The sequence below is a fragment of the Neodiprion lecontei genome, chromosome 5, assembly GCF_021901455.1.
Source record: "Neodiprion lecontei isolate iyNeoLeco1 chromosome 5, iyNeoLeco1.1, whole genome shotgun sequence".
Lineage (NCBI taxonomy): Eukaryota > Metazoa > Arthropoda > Insecta > Hymenoptera > Diprionidae > Neodiprion > Neodiprion lecontei.
In genome coordinates this window covers 35,293,700-35,313,301 of record NC_060264.1, presented here as the reverse complement: position 1 = coordinate 35,313,301, position 19,602 = coordinate 35,293,700, and the positions used below count along the sequence as shown (strand labels likewise).

Below are 19,602 nucleotides of genomic sequence, written 5' to 3'. Positions count from 1 at the left end.
TCTCGAATCGGTGGTGGGAGAAGGACGCGCTGGGGCCGAGACTCGGCCGCGGTTCCTGCCCGAGCACAAACCTCGTGGTGATCTGCCTTCGACTCGGCCATATTGGAATATTGGATGTCTCCGTTACACAAGGGCTCAAAAGTAGCCGTGAAATTTTCGCATAATCCTCGACGAAGAGAGGATAATAGACGCCATGGAGAACACGTACAGTATAGCTGTTGCTAATAAGTTCCTTCTCGCACTGGACGAGGACGAGGACCCTCTGGAGGTACTGAAAGCCAAGGAGCAGGAAAAAGAGGCAAAGAGGAAGGAAAAACTCTCCGAAAAGGAGAACAAGACCAAGCAGCCAGACCAGCTTCCGAAGCCTGCGGCCAACAAGCCACCGAAAACCCGTGTAATTAAAGACGCCCAGCAGCAGCCGCCCTCAAAAAACCAGGAGCCGAAAAAGGATCAAGGTTAGTTTTATACGCAACGCTCCGCGCCTCGTGGCGCCTCGTACATGCCGCGATGATCCATTACATCTATCCGCCTAGCCACGTGTAATTATCCCACTCTCTGTGTCCGAAAATTTATGAAAAATTAGGAAAACTGTGTTTCCCTCCTTCGCAGATGCATTCTTACTTATTCCGCATTTTGTCAAGCTCCCTTTACTTCTCGCGCCTCGTGTCACGTCCATCTTATTTTCGTGTCCTCGTTTTTATACATACCTATCGTCACCGTAAAGCGCTGCGCTTTCCGCATACACGATAAATACTACGTGTATGTAATACACATTGTTACTCGGCGCTACTCGAGAGCCAGTTACCCTCGCCTTTATTTCGCCTGGAACCAATCATTCTTTTCTTATAGTATTTATTTAGTTCTATTGTATCTGTTAAGTTGGGTTCCCTCACGGTAAGCTACACACATACAACCCCCCCGCCCCTCTTCCTCCATCCCTTTCCGTTTCCATTTCACTGGCTAAGAATGCATTTGGTTCTGCTGTGTCGCAATTTACCTCGTGGACTTCACTACCTTATAAGACATCCGATGTACACCATTTCAGATTCGCTCAATATTACTCAATAGATATAAATTTGTTCTCGTTTCCAGCTATTTTGCTGCGACACAATTTTTTTCTCGTAACACAAGTTCGATTTGTTCACAAAAGTGGTTCTGAGCGCTGATATTCTTCTACAGTAAAATGCACAAATGAGTTAACCTTCTGGCTAACTTGTTTTTGGTTTGAAACAAAATGCGAGTTCGATTCTATATGAAATATGTCGCAATGACTGGCGATGCAGCAGACATGAGAAAATGGGATGCATTGTCGCATAATTCGTATAGAATCGAACTCGCATTTTGATTCGGTTCAAAAACAATTTAGCTGAAAGGGTAAAGGCATTTATGCATTTTACTGTACATATATCAATTGCATAGTCCAGATAGCGCAATGATTTGTAACTACTATGTTTTACCCAACTTGGATAATCGAGAGCAATCCTTTATCCTAATATATTGAGAACGTGTAATATGTTCAATGAAATTAATGGTATTTGTACTTTAGCCATATAAATATTTTTTATATGAAAAGTTTTCTTCAAAATAGAATTGTTCCAATTCCAAAGTAACATTCAGAAATCCAGAACCAATTTCAATTAAGACACCCAATCATTAAAATGAACGATCCAGAAATCTTCAGTAAATAAAATTAGCAGACGCAGTCTCATTTGGTATGAAAGATTTTTTTGCACTTAAGCTTAAGAATTTTTCTATGATTAACTTTTTATGTTAATTATAATAATTTTTTTTTTTATTCTAAAGAATATCTGGCTCATTCTTTGTAAACAGCGGAAAAAAAACCTGCGGTAAGACCAAGCGGTGGCGATCGTAACGTGAAATTTTCCGGCGAGTCTAGAGAAGAGCGCAACAACAGGCGCAACCGAGAGGATGGCGACCAACGTACTCCTCGTGGCCAAGGAGAACCAAGACGAGGACCTTCCGGGTGCGTGAATCTATCAATATGATATTCTGATACTGGACTTCGAATTATTTTTCTCAAGTAGGACACCGAGATGTAATTTCAAATTCTCTATTTTAGAGAGGGTCGTGATAATCGTGAGTTCCGTAGTTCAGTTGGTGATAATCAGCGTGGTGAGTTTACTGAGCGCAGAGAACGTGGAGGTGGAACTCGAGGAGTAGGTGGCCGTGGACGTGGCGGTACTCGGGGAGGTCGGGGAGGTTTCGAAAACCGTCCAAAACGCGAACGCGATCAGGACCGTCAGTCACGGTCAGAGAAGACGTAAGTTGTGTGTTTCAGATGACCGCTATTATGCCTGTGTGCTAAGTCTTAATGCGATTCATTTAAAAACGGGATATTGCGCTGGAAAATCGAGATTGTCTTAAAATCGATTTATATTAAATAGCATTTTGGTATTTTTTTTTGGCAATACTTTCAAGATCTTGAAATTATTAAATTATTAATTACCGTTGTGTAATCTATTTCCTCCATTTTTTTTTTTTTGTATTTTTTGGATACTCGTTTTACAATAAGAATTTGTGTGTCGAATATTGACTTTTTATAACAGTAGTATAAGTCGTTTGGATAACTTGTAAAATTGACAATGTAAATATGCCAACGGTGAAAAAATTAAGGCAAAGGTTGTATACACGCACACGAACTTTGAGGCCTCTATCGCAGATCCCGTTTTTAAACAGATGTAAGCTTACCAGTTGAACATGGTAAAAACACGTTTCCGTTATTAAAATACAATCTGCACTAGAGCCAACTTTTAGAGTTCAAGTCTCTTCCACTTTTTAAACGATAATCTGTTGTGTTCTCTTGTGTATGTCTGCAAGCGGGCAGCCGAGGTAAGGATTTTTGCCATGTATATCTTTGCATGCGAATGACGCACTTGTTCTAATACCCCTTTGTTAGGAATGTGCAAAATCTCACATCTTTCTCATCGTATCTGTAGCAATGGAATTATGTCCCTGCTTTTCGTAAATATACTACAATGAAATGAACACAGATTCCTAGATAAACTAAACCTCGTCAAATATAAGCAGAAGAGTTCTGAAATATGAAAAAAGGCTGTTTAACTACATTCTCAAGATTTTTTCGATTGTCGTAGTGGTAAACACATGAGGCTGCCGGAATTGCTGTTATATCAGAGATAATGTCAGCTATCTAACCTTTACATTGACCAGAAGCTCAACTTCACTGTTTCAACGTTTGTTTATGTTTTTCACTGGCTCACAGCAATTATTCACCTGAAAAAAAATGTTTACAGCGGAGTGAAACCTGTTGACAAGAGAGAGGGTGGTGGGAGCCACAATTGGGGAACTCATCGCGATGAAATTGAGTAAGTTATAACGACCTACTCAATTTTATCTGCACTTTATGTGTCTCAATACAGCTCGTATTTTCTTGTTTCACAATTAAATGAATGAAATCGATTTTCGTTTTTGTGCAGAGAGCAGATGATCCAAGAAACCCAAGACTGGAATGCTGTCGAAAAAACGGATGCAGATGTATCCCCGGTTGTCGCCGAGCCTAAGGAAGGGGACGCTCCAGCTGCAGCAGACTCTTCGGCGGAAGAGAAGCCGCCGGCTGAGGAGGAATCGCGCGAATTGACTCTTGATGAGTGGAAAGCACTTCAGAGTAACCGTGCAAAGCCCCAATATAATCTACGCAAAGCAGGCGAGGGCGAGGATCTTACTCGTTGGAAGAAGATGTACGCTCTTGAGAAAAAGAAGGAAGGAGTCGAGGAAGAAGAAGACGAAGAGGAGGAATACGACGCTGCTGCTGAGTATCCGCAGCGTGTGGGCAGGCAGAAGCATGTCCTTGACATCGAGTTTCACTTTAGTGACGCTCGTCGTGGCACCGGAGGACGTGGAGGTCGCGGAGGTCGTGGCGCACGTGGTGAACGCGCGAACGGCGGTCGTGGATTTGGAAGTCGTGGTGGCGCTCCGAGGGATGGAGGCGATCGTGGTGACCGCGGAGACCGTGGAGATCGCGGAGATCGTGGAGATCGCGGAGATCGCGGAGACCGCGGAGATCGCGAACCACGTGATCGTGAGCGCGAGCCGCGCCCTGTAGCTACTGTAAGTATTGAATTTCATATTGATAAACGGAGAGTACATTTTCAAAGATGTCACTAGTCTTATTGAGATATGCGTGATCTGAAATTTGCAGGAAAATTTCTTGTCATGTCCATGACGATTTGAGTAGATGGTGTAAAAATTTGGGATTTTTATGTTCCAGCCTCAGCAGCCAGAACAAAGATCGCCGCGTGGGCGTCAAAATGCACCCAAGGTAGATGATGAACACGACTTTCCCTCCTTGGGGTAAGAGCTGTAGCTCTGAAATCATGCAGCCCCAATATCGCCACAATCAGTCCCGCATAAGTTCGCTCCACACTTGCTATTTTGCATAATACACATTAAATTGTGAATAACGGTCAGAAATAGTAATTAACGGAAAAAAGTAACATTTCATATACACACAAACACACATGCTGCGATTCACCCACTCTTATACACACATATAAAATACAGAAAAAGTCAAAAATGGAAAGAAAAGAAAAAATGCGGGTGATTATGGAAAAAGAAAAATCCCTTATATTTGTGAAAAGCTGTGTACGGCTGTATGTAGTTTGTAAGAGGCACTAGTCCGAATGGAGAGTGAGGGAGTGAAATGAATGTTGAACGCCTTGGTCTCTTTACACACACGGAAAATAAAAGAAAAGAAAACAATAGTAATTAAATTGACAGTAATTGGTAATCGAATGGCAGTTTATTGGCTATGAGGTTGTGGCCGAAAAGAAATGAACTATAAATTTGTACGAACAAGTACTGGTTACTTGAGTAATTTGACAGACAACGGTATATTTCAGCTTGGCATAACGTGGTTTCCTTTTTTTATTTTTACCACGAAGATGTCACATAATCCTGGGTGTTACAAACTACTTTTTTTTTGTTCCTTCATCTACGTAGCATATCTCGTTTTAACGTTACACCGATGGACTAAACTAAAGTTGATGGAATCAGAAGCCATCGAAAACACGAAGTAGCGATACGTAACGACACGCGTATAGTAATAGGGATAATAATAATAGTAATAATAATAATAATACTGATAATGTTAATGATTCTTTGTGGAAACTTTTAACATGTTATACCTACCTTCTCTTTATTTTATAATTTTGATACAATATTCGAGAGGGAGGGAAGGAGGGAAGACGGGATTGACGCCTTTCTCTGTGTACATACTTGGTCGTTGCGCGCCGAGTAGCACCGGCGAGGCTTTTTTTTCGTATGCGAAATATGTCTTTCATTGCGCGCGAAATATTTGACAAATTTATATATTTGAAGGTAGAAAAGAGATTGAAACCAAAATTTCCTTTTTTCTCCAACACTTTAGTATATTCGTAACGGATATATGTATTACGAAGAAAACTGTCAAAAAAAACGATCGATTCTACATTCATCCCAGACTTTAGACTCAACTTTACATTTGTATGACAGACCCCCAGGAGAACGGTGAAAAAGATAGGAGTAAGAAAAACAAAATAAAATAATCCACACAGCATATTGATATGTTATACTTTTTACGCATCATTCGTCATACTTTCGATTCTATGAATTCTGCTATATCTATTAATTATTTACTATGTTTGTTATATATTGAAATAAACCAGATAAAAATTCACAACCTCTTCATAATGAAATGATGTTACGATATTTGAGACTTAGGGTATATGTGTAAATAATATAACATTTACAAATAAATTGTGACAAGACTAGCGAAATCTAAACGCATTCATTTATATCGCTATCCATCTACTTACGCTCGGAATTCGACTTTAGCTCCCTTCACAGACATATTCAACATTATAAAACTGCGTGCTATTCAGAGGGTGGCTACAGACCGGAAAAACCGGTATTAGACGGGGAATTACGATGGTCCACATGGTATAACTTACTTTTTTCAAAATATTCTTCAAATTTCAACCATGCTTCGTAAATTTAGATAAGCTCACTTTTGAAAATATGTAATTGAAGTGTGAAAATATGTAATGAAGGTATTGTGTAATTTATACCCTCTCCCTTCTCATTCAATTTCTAGACCTTTTGGGTGTAAAAGTCACTCAATATCACCTAAATTTCGTTGCAAAAGGTCAGGAAATTCCGAATTTTTATGACTGGAAGAGTCAGAGAATTTCATTTAAGTAAAATGGTCGCCACCCGGCATTTACGGTTTTATGGAACTTGTTGCGCCTCGGCACTTTGGATTGTGTTCCGTTCGGTTATTGACCGCCAGTATTTTCGGCAGTTTGTCTCGCTCACGTTGCCGGATAGTCCGTAAGCTGACGATCAGTCATTCGATTGGGATTTTAGAGCTTCCGTACTGGCTGCCGATAACTAAAAAAAACAACCTCTGTCGAACTTGGTCTATCGAACCTGGTGATTGTGAGCGGAGACACCAGACATAGATTACAATAGTAACTTCTCAATTTAATCCTAAAAATAAGTATACATTCGACGTTGTAGGCTGTACTGCCATTCTGTCATTCAGTATTTTTCATAAGAACACGACAACGGTTCAATCAAATGAGCTGTGCGTTTAGCAGACCTAAAATTCGTGGATTACCTCGACGGCGTTCTATGCGCGAGTTACTGCGACTGTGCTGTGTTTACGATCCTCGGCGTTGGTGACTACCACGTGACTACGCTCCGGCCAACAGTAACACTCGGTGGGAGAACCAATGCTGGGCAATTGGTCGAAACCGAGATATCGATAATCGCCTCGAGTCCGGGAGTGGGAGTAGCGACAAGCGCTGGCAGCGCACGTTGCGCTGTAGCCTAGCGAGTAGCGCCTAGCGGTCAGCCACGGCCTCCGTCAGTAGTCGAACATTAATGGCGGTCGTGCCTAACTCCCAGATTAGTATTATCGCGAGTGAACTGACAGTGCGAGCATCCCGTAGTTTGCGGTAGGCGGTCCGACACTGGTTAACGAAGTGCCGATCGCCGCTGTTTCCTGTTATCTCACAAGTGCCAGTGGCGGATGGTTTGTTGTGCGTGCCGTCGAACGAACGTAGGATCAGTAATACGTGCGAGGGAGAAGAGGAGTGTGATCGAGAAAGACAGAGAGAGAGTGAGCGAGCGAGTGCGAGCGAGCGTTCGCGAGAGGAGCGGAGGAGAGAGGCAGAAAAAAATATAAGAAATTCTATACATCAGAGGAATGTTTTGCGGCGGTAGCGGCGATGACGACGATCTAACGGACGGTGAGGTATAGGAGCCCAGCTATGTACCCTAGCTATTATGCCGCTATAAAACTAAACAATAAATCGGGCACCGTCATTGTGACTTCACGACGGATCGACGACGACGGCGACGGCGACGATCGGGATTCATCGGCGATCAAGGTATGCGTCTAGCGATTAGGTACATACACACCATTTTCAAAGACCTACTCCGATCGGCTCTCCTCTCTTCACATGCAGCGGGTATCAATTATATCCACACAACGACGCTGGGATTGCGGTGGTTGTGCGTGCGACACAACGCTGCCGCGAGAGATGCGTTTTGATTAATGTGAATGAGAGGAGAGGGTGAGAGCTCCTTGGATTATACCCTTCCTTCTTCGTTTCTTCTCCGCAATTAGCGGGACTTCGAAATCGTTTTTTAATTCCGCCTATTATCCTCCCGCGAGGCAGCAGGTTAAACTGAAGCGTTTCTCGCACCTGTTCCGTACTTCAGTTCACTCCTCTTATCATCACTCACACCTCTGGTACTCTCGTGTGTGCGTACAAAGAGATACCCGCGAGGATACAAAACCATACGTTTTATTTCAGATTACGTTTGGGTGAGTGTGTTTGTTTGCTGCGTTACTCCTCCCCCGCCCCCCTTTCTCACCATTTACATTTAATTTCTATTTTACGACTTAATTTTTTCTCTACATACCAATGTACTATCTCCTTTTTGTCGATAACTGAAAAAGGAATTGAAATATAACAGCGACTTCCATCTCTGCTCGTGTTCTGTTTTAAATAAAACGAACATGTTACACGTTGAGTTATTGGAACAATGGCAACACTACCATAGCTTTTTGAACAGCAGGATCTGAACTCCTCTTCCCCCCATGCTCAATTCATATCCGTCCACTTTGCCTCACAGTCTTTTATGACTAGCTGCAAAACTCCCCTTGCCAACTTGTTAGACAATGCAGCAAGAGTTCTCAAATACTGCTATAGCTGCTGGCAATTGTTTCTGATATCTCAAAATAGATTCAATCACTACACGTATATAAAGTGGGGTTCTAGAAATGAATCTGCAAGAACTGAAAGTATGTGGAATTGTCACAGATAGGGTTTGATAACAGCTCATCCCAAGCAATCTTATTTTAGTTTGATTCTGGAATTTTACCGACACTGAAATCTAATTAATGAAAATATGGATCGATGTTGAGAAATATCATTGAAAGTTAGTCTTTCTCGTAAAAATTATGATTCTAATACTGAAACTAATTTCAAATACAAAGTATGAATGACTACTTCCTTTGGACGGCTGCTCAAACTTGGGAGAACATTCAAATTGTAGTATAGACAGTGGTTTGTTTCTTTTCAAATAATTCGAACGATATTTTTTAAGACCTAGAAGTGTTGAATCAATCGTGGAAATTTAATTGTAATTATGTTGGACCTACTCCAAAATTAATTAGTTTCTTTTGTCTTACACTTTTTCAGGGACATGAAGCGTTAAGCGTCATGTTGGCGTCTGGATGCTGGCGTAGTTGGTAGTGCCATTCTGCCACTGGTTAACTACCAGCCGGGCACATACTCCAATTACATTTCCTAAATCACTTCGTACCCCAGTTCACTGTGTCGCGACACAGTGCCTGTTATCCCTGTGCACCATGAGGCTCCCTAGGTCACGACCACCTTTTCCTGTTTCACCCCCAGTACCTCCTCCTCCACGGTTGTCGCTGTTTACCAAATGCCTCGGGCCCGTATCATCGCTGCCAATTGCTGCGTGGCTTTTGGTCACCATAGCGGCTGCTGCTATGGACGCACCGACCAGTCCTGTCCCCCTTTCACCTGAAAAAACCTCCCCCCACATCGTTGCTCAGTTTCCTTCGCTGGGCAACTTGAGATCCAATTTCTCTCCCTTAGTTCTTAACACCACTAGAGAAGGTGCCCTTAAGTTTAACCACCTTACCACTGATCCCATCACCAACAGGCTATACGCTGGTGCTGTTAACAGGCTCATGCAGTTAGACTCGGATCTACAATTAGAGGCGATTGTTTCAACTGGTAAATATTTATACCATTGTAATGCTTATTCGATTTTATTTTTCATTCTTCAGCGTTTCATCATGGTTTGTACTGGACTTGATTTAGGAATAAATTCTGAGACGATTCATCTTTTGAATTGTGATATGTTGCAGCAATTTTTTATACTTTGTTTTTATGACTGAAACCACTGCTGCATTGTACTGCTTGAAAAGATTGTTGAGTCTTTTTGAAGAAGAATCGAATTCTGAGCAAGATTATTTGTACAGCAAATGTTCGTATAGGCGATGATTGTATTGGAAGAGTTGTATGCAAACAAGTTTAAACTATTTCAGGTCCGAGGATGGACAATCCGCAGTGTCATGCCAGTGGTTGTACATCAAAGGAGATAACTACTTCTTTGATGGATAATGTGAACAAGGTGTTAGTAGCTGACCTTGATTCTCGTACCCTCATCGTCTGTGGTTCCTTGCTTCAGGGAGCTTGCGAAAAGTACAAAATGAGCAACATATCCCTGAAACCAGAATTCATTCTGACCAGCGTGGCTGCAAACGATGACAATTCATCAACGTACGCCTTTGTTGGCCCGGAGAAATACAACCCCTGGGGTAGAACAAACATTTTATACGTCGGCACGACATTCACAAACAACGGAGACTACCGGCATGACGTTCCTGCCATTTCAAGTAGAAAACTATTCACCCTGGAGTTTGCTGAGTATACTTTCAACAAGCAGTCTATTTTACACATCGACGTGAAATATCGTGATCATTTCTTAGTCAAATACGTTTACGGCTTTAATGCCAGCGATTACGCGTACTTTGTACTTGTTCAAAAGCAGTCGCATCTACCGGAGCAAGAGGAACTTGGCTATGTTTCTCGACTCGCCCGCAGCTGCATTAGCGATCCAAATTACGATAGCTATACGGAAGTCACCCTTCAGTGTACCGTTGACACTGGTGACGGAAGACAACACATTTACAATTTAGTACAAGATGCCAAGGTTGCTCCAGCTGGTAGCGATCTGGCAATGCAGCTTGGGATTTCTATTGGAGATCCGGTCTTTGTGTCGGTATTTTCCCCAAGCAAAGGCATTACCAGTGAACCTCTACCTCGATCCGCTGTATGCGTTTACAGTTTGCAAGACATAGAAATGAAGTTCAATGAGAATATACACATGTGTTTCAATGGGAGCATCAAGTACAGGAACATGGGATATGTCAGTGGTCCTATCCAAGATGGAAAGTGTCCAACGGCAGGAGTAAGTAAACGTGTATAAAAGTTTTGATTTGATGTCGACAATCTTGTACTGTAATTAACGATGATGAAATTTGGTTTTACAGACAACGGGGAATATTTTAAATTTTTGTGAAGTTGGACTCAAGATTTCTGGTGTCTCTCCAATAGTTGCTCAGGCCGTGCTACACTTTTATAACACATCTGTGTCCGCTGTTACTATAGCAAACACAGAAAGTCACACGGTCGCGTTTTTAGGAACAACTGACGGAGTTTTGAAAAAGGTTTTGCTATCAGGAGCCGAGGCAGCTGTTTACGAAAGCATTGTTGTTGATAAGGGACAAAAACTACTGCCTGATACTACAATCTCATCTAATGGAAAATATCTTTACGTACTATCCACCTCGAAGATCATCAAAGTCAAAGTAGAGCATTGTAGCAGCTACACCAACTGCAGTAGCTGTCTGGATGCCAAAGATCCATATTGCGGCTGGTGTTCGTTGGAAAAAAAGTGAGTTATTAATCTAGACTCATTATTTAGTATTCAATATTTTGCTTTGATTTTCATAATCTTTTATTTCTGTACTTGTCAACGAATTTTTGATGATGTGATTCAGGTGTACGGTAAGAGGTGATTGCCAGAAAGCTAGCCACAGCAGTCCTCGATGGTTGTCATTGGGTACAGGACAGCAGTGCATAGATTTCGAGCAAGTGCTGCCAGACAGAATACCCATAAATCAGATAACAACTGTCAGGTTGACGATCAGAACCTTGCCAGAGCTTCCGACAGGTGCTAAGTACAAATGCGTCTTTGGAAATGCTGAGCCGATCGATGCTCAGATGACTCGTTTTGGATTGTCCTGTCCAACTCCGCCTGTGTTAGGCAGACCTAGCATCGCCGAAGATACTGATCATGTATTGGTACCCTTGTCTGTCCGTTCAAGCGAAATTAACAAGGATTTTGTATCACGCAATTTTGCCTACTACGACTGCTCCAGGCACACCATGTGCTCGGAATGCGTCAGAGCTCAGTGGGCTTGCAGCTGGTGTGTGTATGAGAACAAATGCACTCACAACACCACGTGCTGCCAAGGCAATGTCATCTCGGGAGAAAATGTGAGTATTTACATATATATTGACATGAGATTAATCTTTATAGAGTAGAGAGCCGGAATTTTTCCCTTGAAATTTGATATTTTCAAAGGTATGATTTATGTATATAAATAGGGGTTTCCGAGTTACCTACTGGCTCTAAAAGAAGCCAGGCCAGCCCTCTAAAGGTTAATGTAAAAACTTATTGAGCTGGAGATAGTAAATTTGTGTGCTTGTGATTGATGGTTTTATAAGTATAAAACAGGATAGATATGCGTGGTGTTACTTTAATGATCATTGTTTCCTCTTGTTTTATTAGTCACGTTGTTACGTACTAGATATGCAAATCTATCCATAACTTCCTCTATGTCATTAGACATTGTGCTGATGGTAAACTTGATTTCACAGAACCCATCGCATCTAGCGACGCACGGAGTTCAATATTGTCCACGATTTGCTAGGAGGGATGAACCATTGATGCTTCCAAACAATGTGCCGAAGGAAATAGTTCTTGAGGTTGAAAACCTACCACATCCGCAAGTCGGGCATACAGGCTTCCAGTGTATCGTTACAATCGAAGGTGCAAATCTCAGGGTTCAAGCGCGCGTCGACAGCAACCGCTTTATCGTATGCGACAAAACTGTTTATTCCTACGAGGCAATATCGGGCAAATATGAAGCTGCAGTTACTGTTGTCTGGAACACGAACCATCACGTCGATCAGACCACAGTGGTTCTGTACAAGTGCGAAGTCCTTGGTTCCCACAGAGAGCACGCGGATTGTTCCCTCTGCGTTACCAGAGACCCACAATACGAGTGCACCTGGTGTGAAAACAGCTGCGTCTACAGACACTCTTGCCTCTATTCACCCTTCTTGGAGTGTCCTAAGCCAAGAATCGACATGATAAAGCCTCTCAGTGGTCCGATCGAAGGCGGTACATTGGTCACCATAGAAGGAAGCAACTTGGGACTCAAGGAAAGCGACGTGGAGGGAAAAATACATATTGGCGATACACCCTGCGCTCTAGAGGACTACGAGGTTTCTGTAAAAATAGTTTGCCGTACTGGTCCTAGTCCTCATGAGGCTACGGCCTCAGTCGTCGTTGGTAACGATGCCGGGTACACGGAGAGTGCTGTACTTTTTAATTACAAAGACATCCAGTTGACCGGTGTGTATCCCTCGATTGGACCGCAGAGCGGCGGGACGCAGTTGGCTATTTCTGGGATGTATCTCAATATTGGTTCTACGATTTCGGCATTTTTGGACGAACTCCCGTGTCAGGTGAATGCCACTCAAGCTAGTAGTACTCGGCTTACTTGTGTGACTAGCAAGTCTGGACGGGTGCGGCGAATAAGACGGCTCACGTTGAGCATTGACGGCGCGAATCGTACTCTGGACAGTAATCCGTACAACTATACGCACGATCCTACAATAATGGAGATAAAACCACTGAGAAGCTTTGCTTCGGGCGGGAGAATGATCACCGTACACGGCACTAATCTGGATACAATACAAAAACCGGAGATGGAGGTTTATCTTGAGAACGATCCAGTGCCGATTAACAAAACTATTTGCACGGTGTTGAATCCTACCCAAATGGAATGCCCAAGTCCCTGCATAGCTGAGAAGTTCAAAGTGAAACAGCGCGTCAAACGATCTCTCCATAAACATGGATCTCAAGTTCTAAAGGAATCTCAATTAGCTTTAAGAATAGGTTTTGTTATGGACAACGTCGAAACCGTAAGAGACCTGGAAAAGCACTTTCAAAGCTTGAGGAATCAGCTGCTATATGTTGAGGATCCAAAGTTCTTCCCATTTCCAAATAGCGTGAAACTCTACAAAGGAGATACACTCGTCATAGAAGGTGAAAACTTGAATCACGCAAGCGACGAGTCTGACGTTAATGTTACCGTTGGTACCATGCCGTGCAACGTGACATCCCTGGCTTTAACGCAGCTCGTTTGCACTCCGCCTGATCAGCAGCCAACTGACACTGACGAGCTTGGAATCAAAATGGAAGATGGTCTGCCTTTGGTCGTCGTTCGTGTCGGGCAAAGTTTGAGGTTTCCCATTGGATACCTCCGGTATGACGTTATCAAATCGTATCCATTTCCACCCGAAGCTATCGCAGGAATTGCAGCTGGTACTTTTGGACTGGTTTTTCTCTTCGTTGTAGTTCTTGTTTTGTACAGAAGAAAAAGCACGCAGGCTGAGCGAGAATACAAACGGATTCAGATACAGATGGATACTTTGGAAAGCAACGTTCGCATGGAATGCAAGCAGGCTTTTGCAGAGCTTCAAACGGACATGACCGATCTTACTGCGGACCTTGAATCGTCAGGCATACCAACCTTGGACCACAAAAATTACATCATGAAGGTCTTTTTTCCTGGCGTTATCGATCATCCCATACTGAACGATCCAAGACCACGGAACAACATACCGAGAACAAATTATGATGCTGCTATGCTGCAGTTTGAGCAGCTGATAAACAACAAGTGTTTTATACTAACATTTATCGATACTCTGGAAGCACAGAAGTCCTTCAACATCAGGGACAAGGTAAATGTTGCCTCGCTTCTGATGGTCGTTCTTATGGGGAAAATGGAGTATGCAACTGACATCTTGATGAATCTCTTGCTTCGTCTAATTGATAAATCTGTCGGTACAAAGTACCCTCAGCTGATGTTGAGAAGAACGGAATCTGTTGTTGAGAAGATGCTCACCAACTGGATGGCGCTTTGCATGTATAACTACCTCAAAGATTACGCCGGTTCGTCGCTTTTCCTACTCTTCAAGGCAATAAAACATCAGATCGAGAAAGGACCAGTCGATGTTATAACTCACGATGCAAGGTATTCTCTGTCCGAGGAAAGACTGTTGCGTGAACAGATAGAACATGGCGTTGTTACATTGCACGTAGTTCAGGATGACCTTGATGAGAAAATACAGTGCAAAGTGCTTGACTGCGATACGATAAACCAAGTGAAATCAAAGATATTAGACGCCTTGTATAAAAACACACCATTTTCAGCACGACCGTCCATTCATGAGGTTGATCTTGAGTGGCGACACGGCCGTGGAGGACATCTCACTTTGCAGGATGAAGATCTGACAACTAAGTGTAACGAGGAATGGAAGAAAATAAACACGCTGGCTCACTACGGGGTGAAAGAGTCGGCGGTGATGTCGTTGATACCCAGACAAAACGACGGCTTTTCTGTGAGCTGTAAACCACCGTGTCATAACTGCAAGCCATCGCATCATCACAGCAATCATTGCTCGTCGGGTCATCTCTCTTCCACTCCCAACCATGCCATGCTCAGTCCTATATCCTACTCTCATTCTCCGGGGGGGATTTATTTCAATTCTCAACACTCTCCTCCCGTTATAACAGCCAACGGAGACATCGAAAGTGGTCACGGGGGCAACCAGAGACTGTATCATCTTGTCAGACCGGTAGAGGAAGGGCATTATCCTCCAGGAATGGGAACTACAGGGGGCAAACATCACCCTCCTGAAAGGACCCATAAAGCTATCCCAGAGATATTTCTCACCAGATTGCTCTCGACCAAGGGAACAGTGCAAAAGTTTGTCGACGATTTTTTGAACACTATTTTAACTGCCAACGAAGCATTGCCCAGTGCCGTCAAGTGGCTCTTTGACCTGTTGGACGAGGCGGCAAAGAGACACGGACTGACCGACCCCGAAGTGCCTCATGCCTGGAAATCGAACAGCCTGCCGCTGAGGTTCTGGGTGAATTTCATCAAGAATCCTGATTTCATGTTTGACATAAACAAAACAACCACCGTCGACTCGAGTCTTTCTGTAATCGCGCAGACGTTCATGGATTCGTGCTCAACCACCGAGCACAGGCTGGGAAAAGACTCACCGTCCAATAAACTTCTCTTTGCCAAGGATATACCGCACTATAGGGAAAAAGTCGGAAGGTTTTACAGTGACGTGCAAAGACTGCCACTGATTACCGATCAGGAGATGTCCAGTGCTATGCAACAGCTCAGCGCCGCTCATGCCAATGAGTTTGATGTTATCGCCGCACTCAAAGAGCTCTATATTTATGTCAGCAAATATTACGAACAAGTGAGAACGAATTGTCTGATTTATCCAAATTAGTATTACGATTATGCCTCGGCAAGTTGTTACGAATTTTACACGATTTTGTTTCACTTACTCTTACAGATCCTAGAGGCCTTGGAAACTGATGCGGGCTGTCGCAAGCTGCATCTTGCGCACAGGTTGGAGAACGTGGCATGTACGCTTGAAGGAGAAGAAACTAGCGCCTGCTGACACAACCTGGCTCTTTCTGCTCTAGGACCCGACGACCCCCTCATGAATACTGACTAGTGCCTCGACTAAATCAGCTTCAGAGATGCCATAAATTGCGTGGAAACGTTAATGCTATGGTACAGAGACTGTAGACTATCAATAAGTCAACGAAAGCCATAATATGCAGTGTTGGAAATGTGGGAAAAGATACGAGAGAAATGAAAGAAAAAAAAAACTAGGAATAAGTTGAGGAAGAAGAATAATTTGAATATGCGCAACTTCGCATCTAATGTATCTCCGCATTTCTCATATATACATATAAGTATACTACACGCCGCTGCAGAACCAGTGAGATTTTAGTGGATCGTTTTTTATTTTCGATATTCCCGGTGATGATATTGATGATTAAAATGGTGATGTGACAAAGTCGTTGAGATTGGAACGCCAAGAAGTATTAGAAAAGACTAAATAATGTCGGTCAAAAATTTCTCTAAGGTGTAGGGACAACTTACTTAATCTTTAAGGTAAAAACGGCAAGTTGGGCAAGAATTCGCAGATCAAGTCCAATCAAGGATTAACAACTGTTCTAAATGATGATGGACTGTTGTTATTAATTTGGACGATGGTGTGCGAGGAGTCATTTGTGGTTTAAATATTGACTGAAGACCTGATGATCCAAGAACATTGAATTCTCAAAAATTCATGACATACCTTCTCGGATAGTAGCAAGCTAGCCAGAGGGTTTTTAGGAACTATACGTACCTACTACATGTACCTTCACATGTTGATACAGCATTTACGGAAAGTGATACTCTCATGCTCTTCTACTTAAAATAAATAAATTATAAAAAATACAAAGATAAAACCACAATAATGGAAGCTAATGGAAGCACATACTAAAATAATTTCTTTTCTGTGCTACCTTCGTCAACAACTCTACTGCTTTGTAGTTTTTGACGAGAGGTAGTACAGAAAACAAGGTTTGTGGGATGCGCGCATATGTGAGGTTCGCACTCTTCATGAAATCCAAATCTTATGCACACTTGTCACGAAAATAATTATTACGACTTAAGAAGCTTAAGTGGTTAAGCTGCGTGGTTCTATTCCAATGAATCTCTTAAATAAAAATAAAAAAATGTAGCTAAGCCCGCTGTGAATTCATGTGAAACGGTCGTGCGTAGGTATATACGACCCGTTTAATAAGGTGAAGAAACCTGGCGAGAAACAGATCTGAAAAAAAAATTATTATATTGCGAATTAAGGATATTGACATAGGATTAATGAATAAGCGTTATTAAGAGCAGCTCAGTCTACTCTAGGCCTAGCTACGTACATGGATTACGTAATTTTTTTTTATCATTTACTTCGTTACTTTTTTTTTATATATATTGTTTTCTTTAATTATTATTATTTAGTTTATACTCTATACACTAATAATGATGATGATGATGATGATGATATTGAAGAAGGATAAAAAGAGTAACAGCCAAGGTTGTTATGAAATAATACTGTAATAACGGACTGGTGAAATATCTATTATCAATTATTATGATTATTATCGGGAATTATTATTAATCTTCTATATAAATAATTATTGATATTATTAATTATTAGTGATTATTGATGATCGTTAAGAACAATATTATATATATTGGTATATATATATGTATATCGCGATCTAAAGTACGTTTTATACAATTGTGTCAGGCTGAGGTGCCTGAATAGGTTCTGATCGAATTGAAATTTTATACACGGTGATACACATGGCCATCCAAACCGAGGCGCACGTCTTTAATACTGCGAAATTATTCGTAATATTGGCGCATTGAAGACACGTGTCGTTAGTAGTGATAATATATTATACCTTACTGCAATATTTCTTTAATACATTTGCGGATTTTTTTTTTTTTTTTCTTTTCGTCTTTTACAATTGTTTTTTTTTTTTTTTTCTTTTCTACATATATTTTTATGAGACTGGCGAATCGTTTTTATATTTCGCAAATTTTTGACTGGAAATCGCGTCTTGGCAAGAGTTAACTCAGCGCGCACTGCCATGGCTCTCTATGCGCTTCTATAAACTATCGAATTGATCTAATTAGTATTGATTAGGTCCGTTATATCTGTTTGATCTATAAGTATGAATTATTAACTAATGTGGTCCGGGAAGGCAGGGAGTTTGGGACATTGCTCAGCCCTGTACTTAAGTAATACACAAATCTCTCTATCTTATCCTTTCTTTCTATTTTGCGCCTTTTTTTGTCTCCAGGCTCTCGTTCTCGCCCCCCCCCCCCCCCCCCCCCTCAGGCCACAAACATATGTATCTCTCTCTCTCTCTATGTATTGTATTTATTTATACCTATGAATGAGCTAGTACTGTAAGAACGTACGTCGTTAATAGTGCAGCTACATTTGACATTGTGTCATTAAGTTTATTATAATTGTGACGGTTGCAAACATTGTCATGCTTGGAGTTTCGTCTTATGTGTATATTTTTATTTTTATTTTTTACTTTTCTACATGTTATCCACACCGGCTAACGCTATCGTTATTCAAAGGAATCGGTTGAATTGCATTATTGGACAGTGATATTTTGCAGCAGCGTGTGCGAGCAACGTACGTGTTTACTCGAAAAGTGAAAAATAAAACACGTTACGTGCACACATAATAATCGGCTACGTAGTGGGTGGATCACAGATACGAACGGACGACAGACTCACCGAAGACAATTACTTTAGTGCGCGAATGCGTGCAAATAACCACAAGGAGTTAAAATTTTTTGAAAGTACCCCAAGAGCATATTCCGGCTTCAATATATCCAATGTGATCACTTTGAAACTTTCATGTTAGTCCATCATCTCCGTTACAGTGTACTTTTTCAGCTTGTGTTATACGAGAAGAAACTAAAAAACAGACTAACATTTGTGTACGAAATGATGATTTTAACTTATTTATGATTGTAGCTGTTTAGATGAAAGAAAGGAAAAGATGAAACGATTCAGAAAACAATAACGCCAATTACAGCTTTGTTCATATTGATATAATATAAAGTAAAATTAAAAATTAAAATAAAAAGGTATATAGATACATTAATATAGACATTCTGAAGTCGCGTACGTACATTTTTTATACAAATGTGCCAATTGTTTCTGTTATAATTTTCATATAAGTTGTGCACAACAAACGCGAACATAGGTTTTACAGCTGATATATACATACAATATACATATATCTCAAATATTTATAAATTTTGTACAGATGGTAACGAAAATTAAAACTTTTCACCAATCAATATTCACTTATTGCTGCGCGCTTGAAATCACTTAAGTCACCATATTGGATTAGCATTAAATAGGAACATACTCTGTACGGGTACTTGGAAATACTTTAGGTATTGTTGGGTAATATGAGTAGGCACACCACTTTGATATAGGAAGCGAACATATTTTATTATTAGATTACGAAATATGTATATATGTGTGTGCATGCTAATATATCCCCATGACACCCCTGTACATAATAACCAAAAATCCCGCACCTACTAGGTTCTAAGTGACGCTCGGAAAAAAAATGAGATAAAAAAAAAAACAAATTATGAACAAACAAACGAAAACGACTCTTGCCAAATTTTCAATGGGACGTAGGGACAAACATTTGAGAAATCGCAAAATATATTGGTATTATAAACTAAACGTTCTTATTATGTCTTCCCATT

The 19,602-nt window shown here is 41.3% G+C and overlaps 2 protein-coding genes across 3 annotated transcripts; both read left to right on the top strand.

Annotated features, from left to right (window-relative positions):
* Nucleotides 1–62: 62 nt before the first annotated feature.
* On the top strand, nucleotides 63–5,792 carry LOC107217309 (plasminogen activator inhibitor 1 RNA-binding protein). Of its 2 annotated transcripts, XM_046739860.1 has the most exons (7): nucleotides 63–455; nucleotides 1,831–1,984; nucleotides 2,081–2,281; nucleotides 2,839–2,850; nucleotides 3,273–3,344; nucleotides 3,456–4,086; nucleotides 4,247–5,792. In XM_046739860.1, the coding sequence occupies exons 1-7, from the start codon at nucleotides 194–196 to the stop codon at nucleotides 4,331–4,333; spliced, it is 1,419 nt and encodes a 472-aa protein (XP_046595816.1). In that variant the 5' UTR covers nucleotides 63–193; the 3' UTR covers nucleotides 4,334–5,792. The 2 variants fall into 2 exon arrangements, with proteins under 2 accessions (XP_046595816.1, XP_015510284.1); XM_015654798.2 differs by lacking the exon at nucleotides 2,839–2,850 and having other exon boundaries at nucleotides 64–455.
* A 1,048-nt stretch (nucleotides 5,793–6,840) lies between these two features.
* LOC107217253 (plexin-B) lies at nucleotides 6,841–19,549 on the top strand. Its single transcript, XM_015654690.2, has 7 exons — nucleotides 6,841–7,409; nucleotides 8,730–9,296; nucleotides 9,611–10,536; nucleotides 10,619–11,022; nucleotides 11,129–11,627; nucleotides 12,012–15,704; nucleotides 15,804–19,549. The coding sequence occupies exons 2-7, from the start codon at nucleotides 8,900–8,902 to the stop codon at nucleotides 15,909–15,911; spliced, it is 6,027 nt and encodes a 2,008-aa protein (XP_015510176.1). The 5' UTR covers nucleotides 6,841–7,409; nucleotides 8,730–8,899; the 3' UTR covers nucleotides 15,912–19,549.
* Nucleotides 19,550–19,602: the final 53 nt, after the last annotated feature.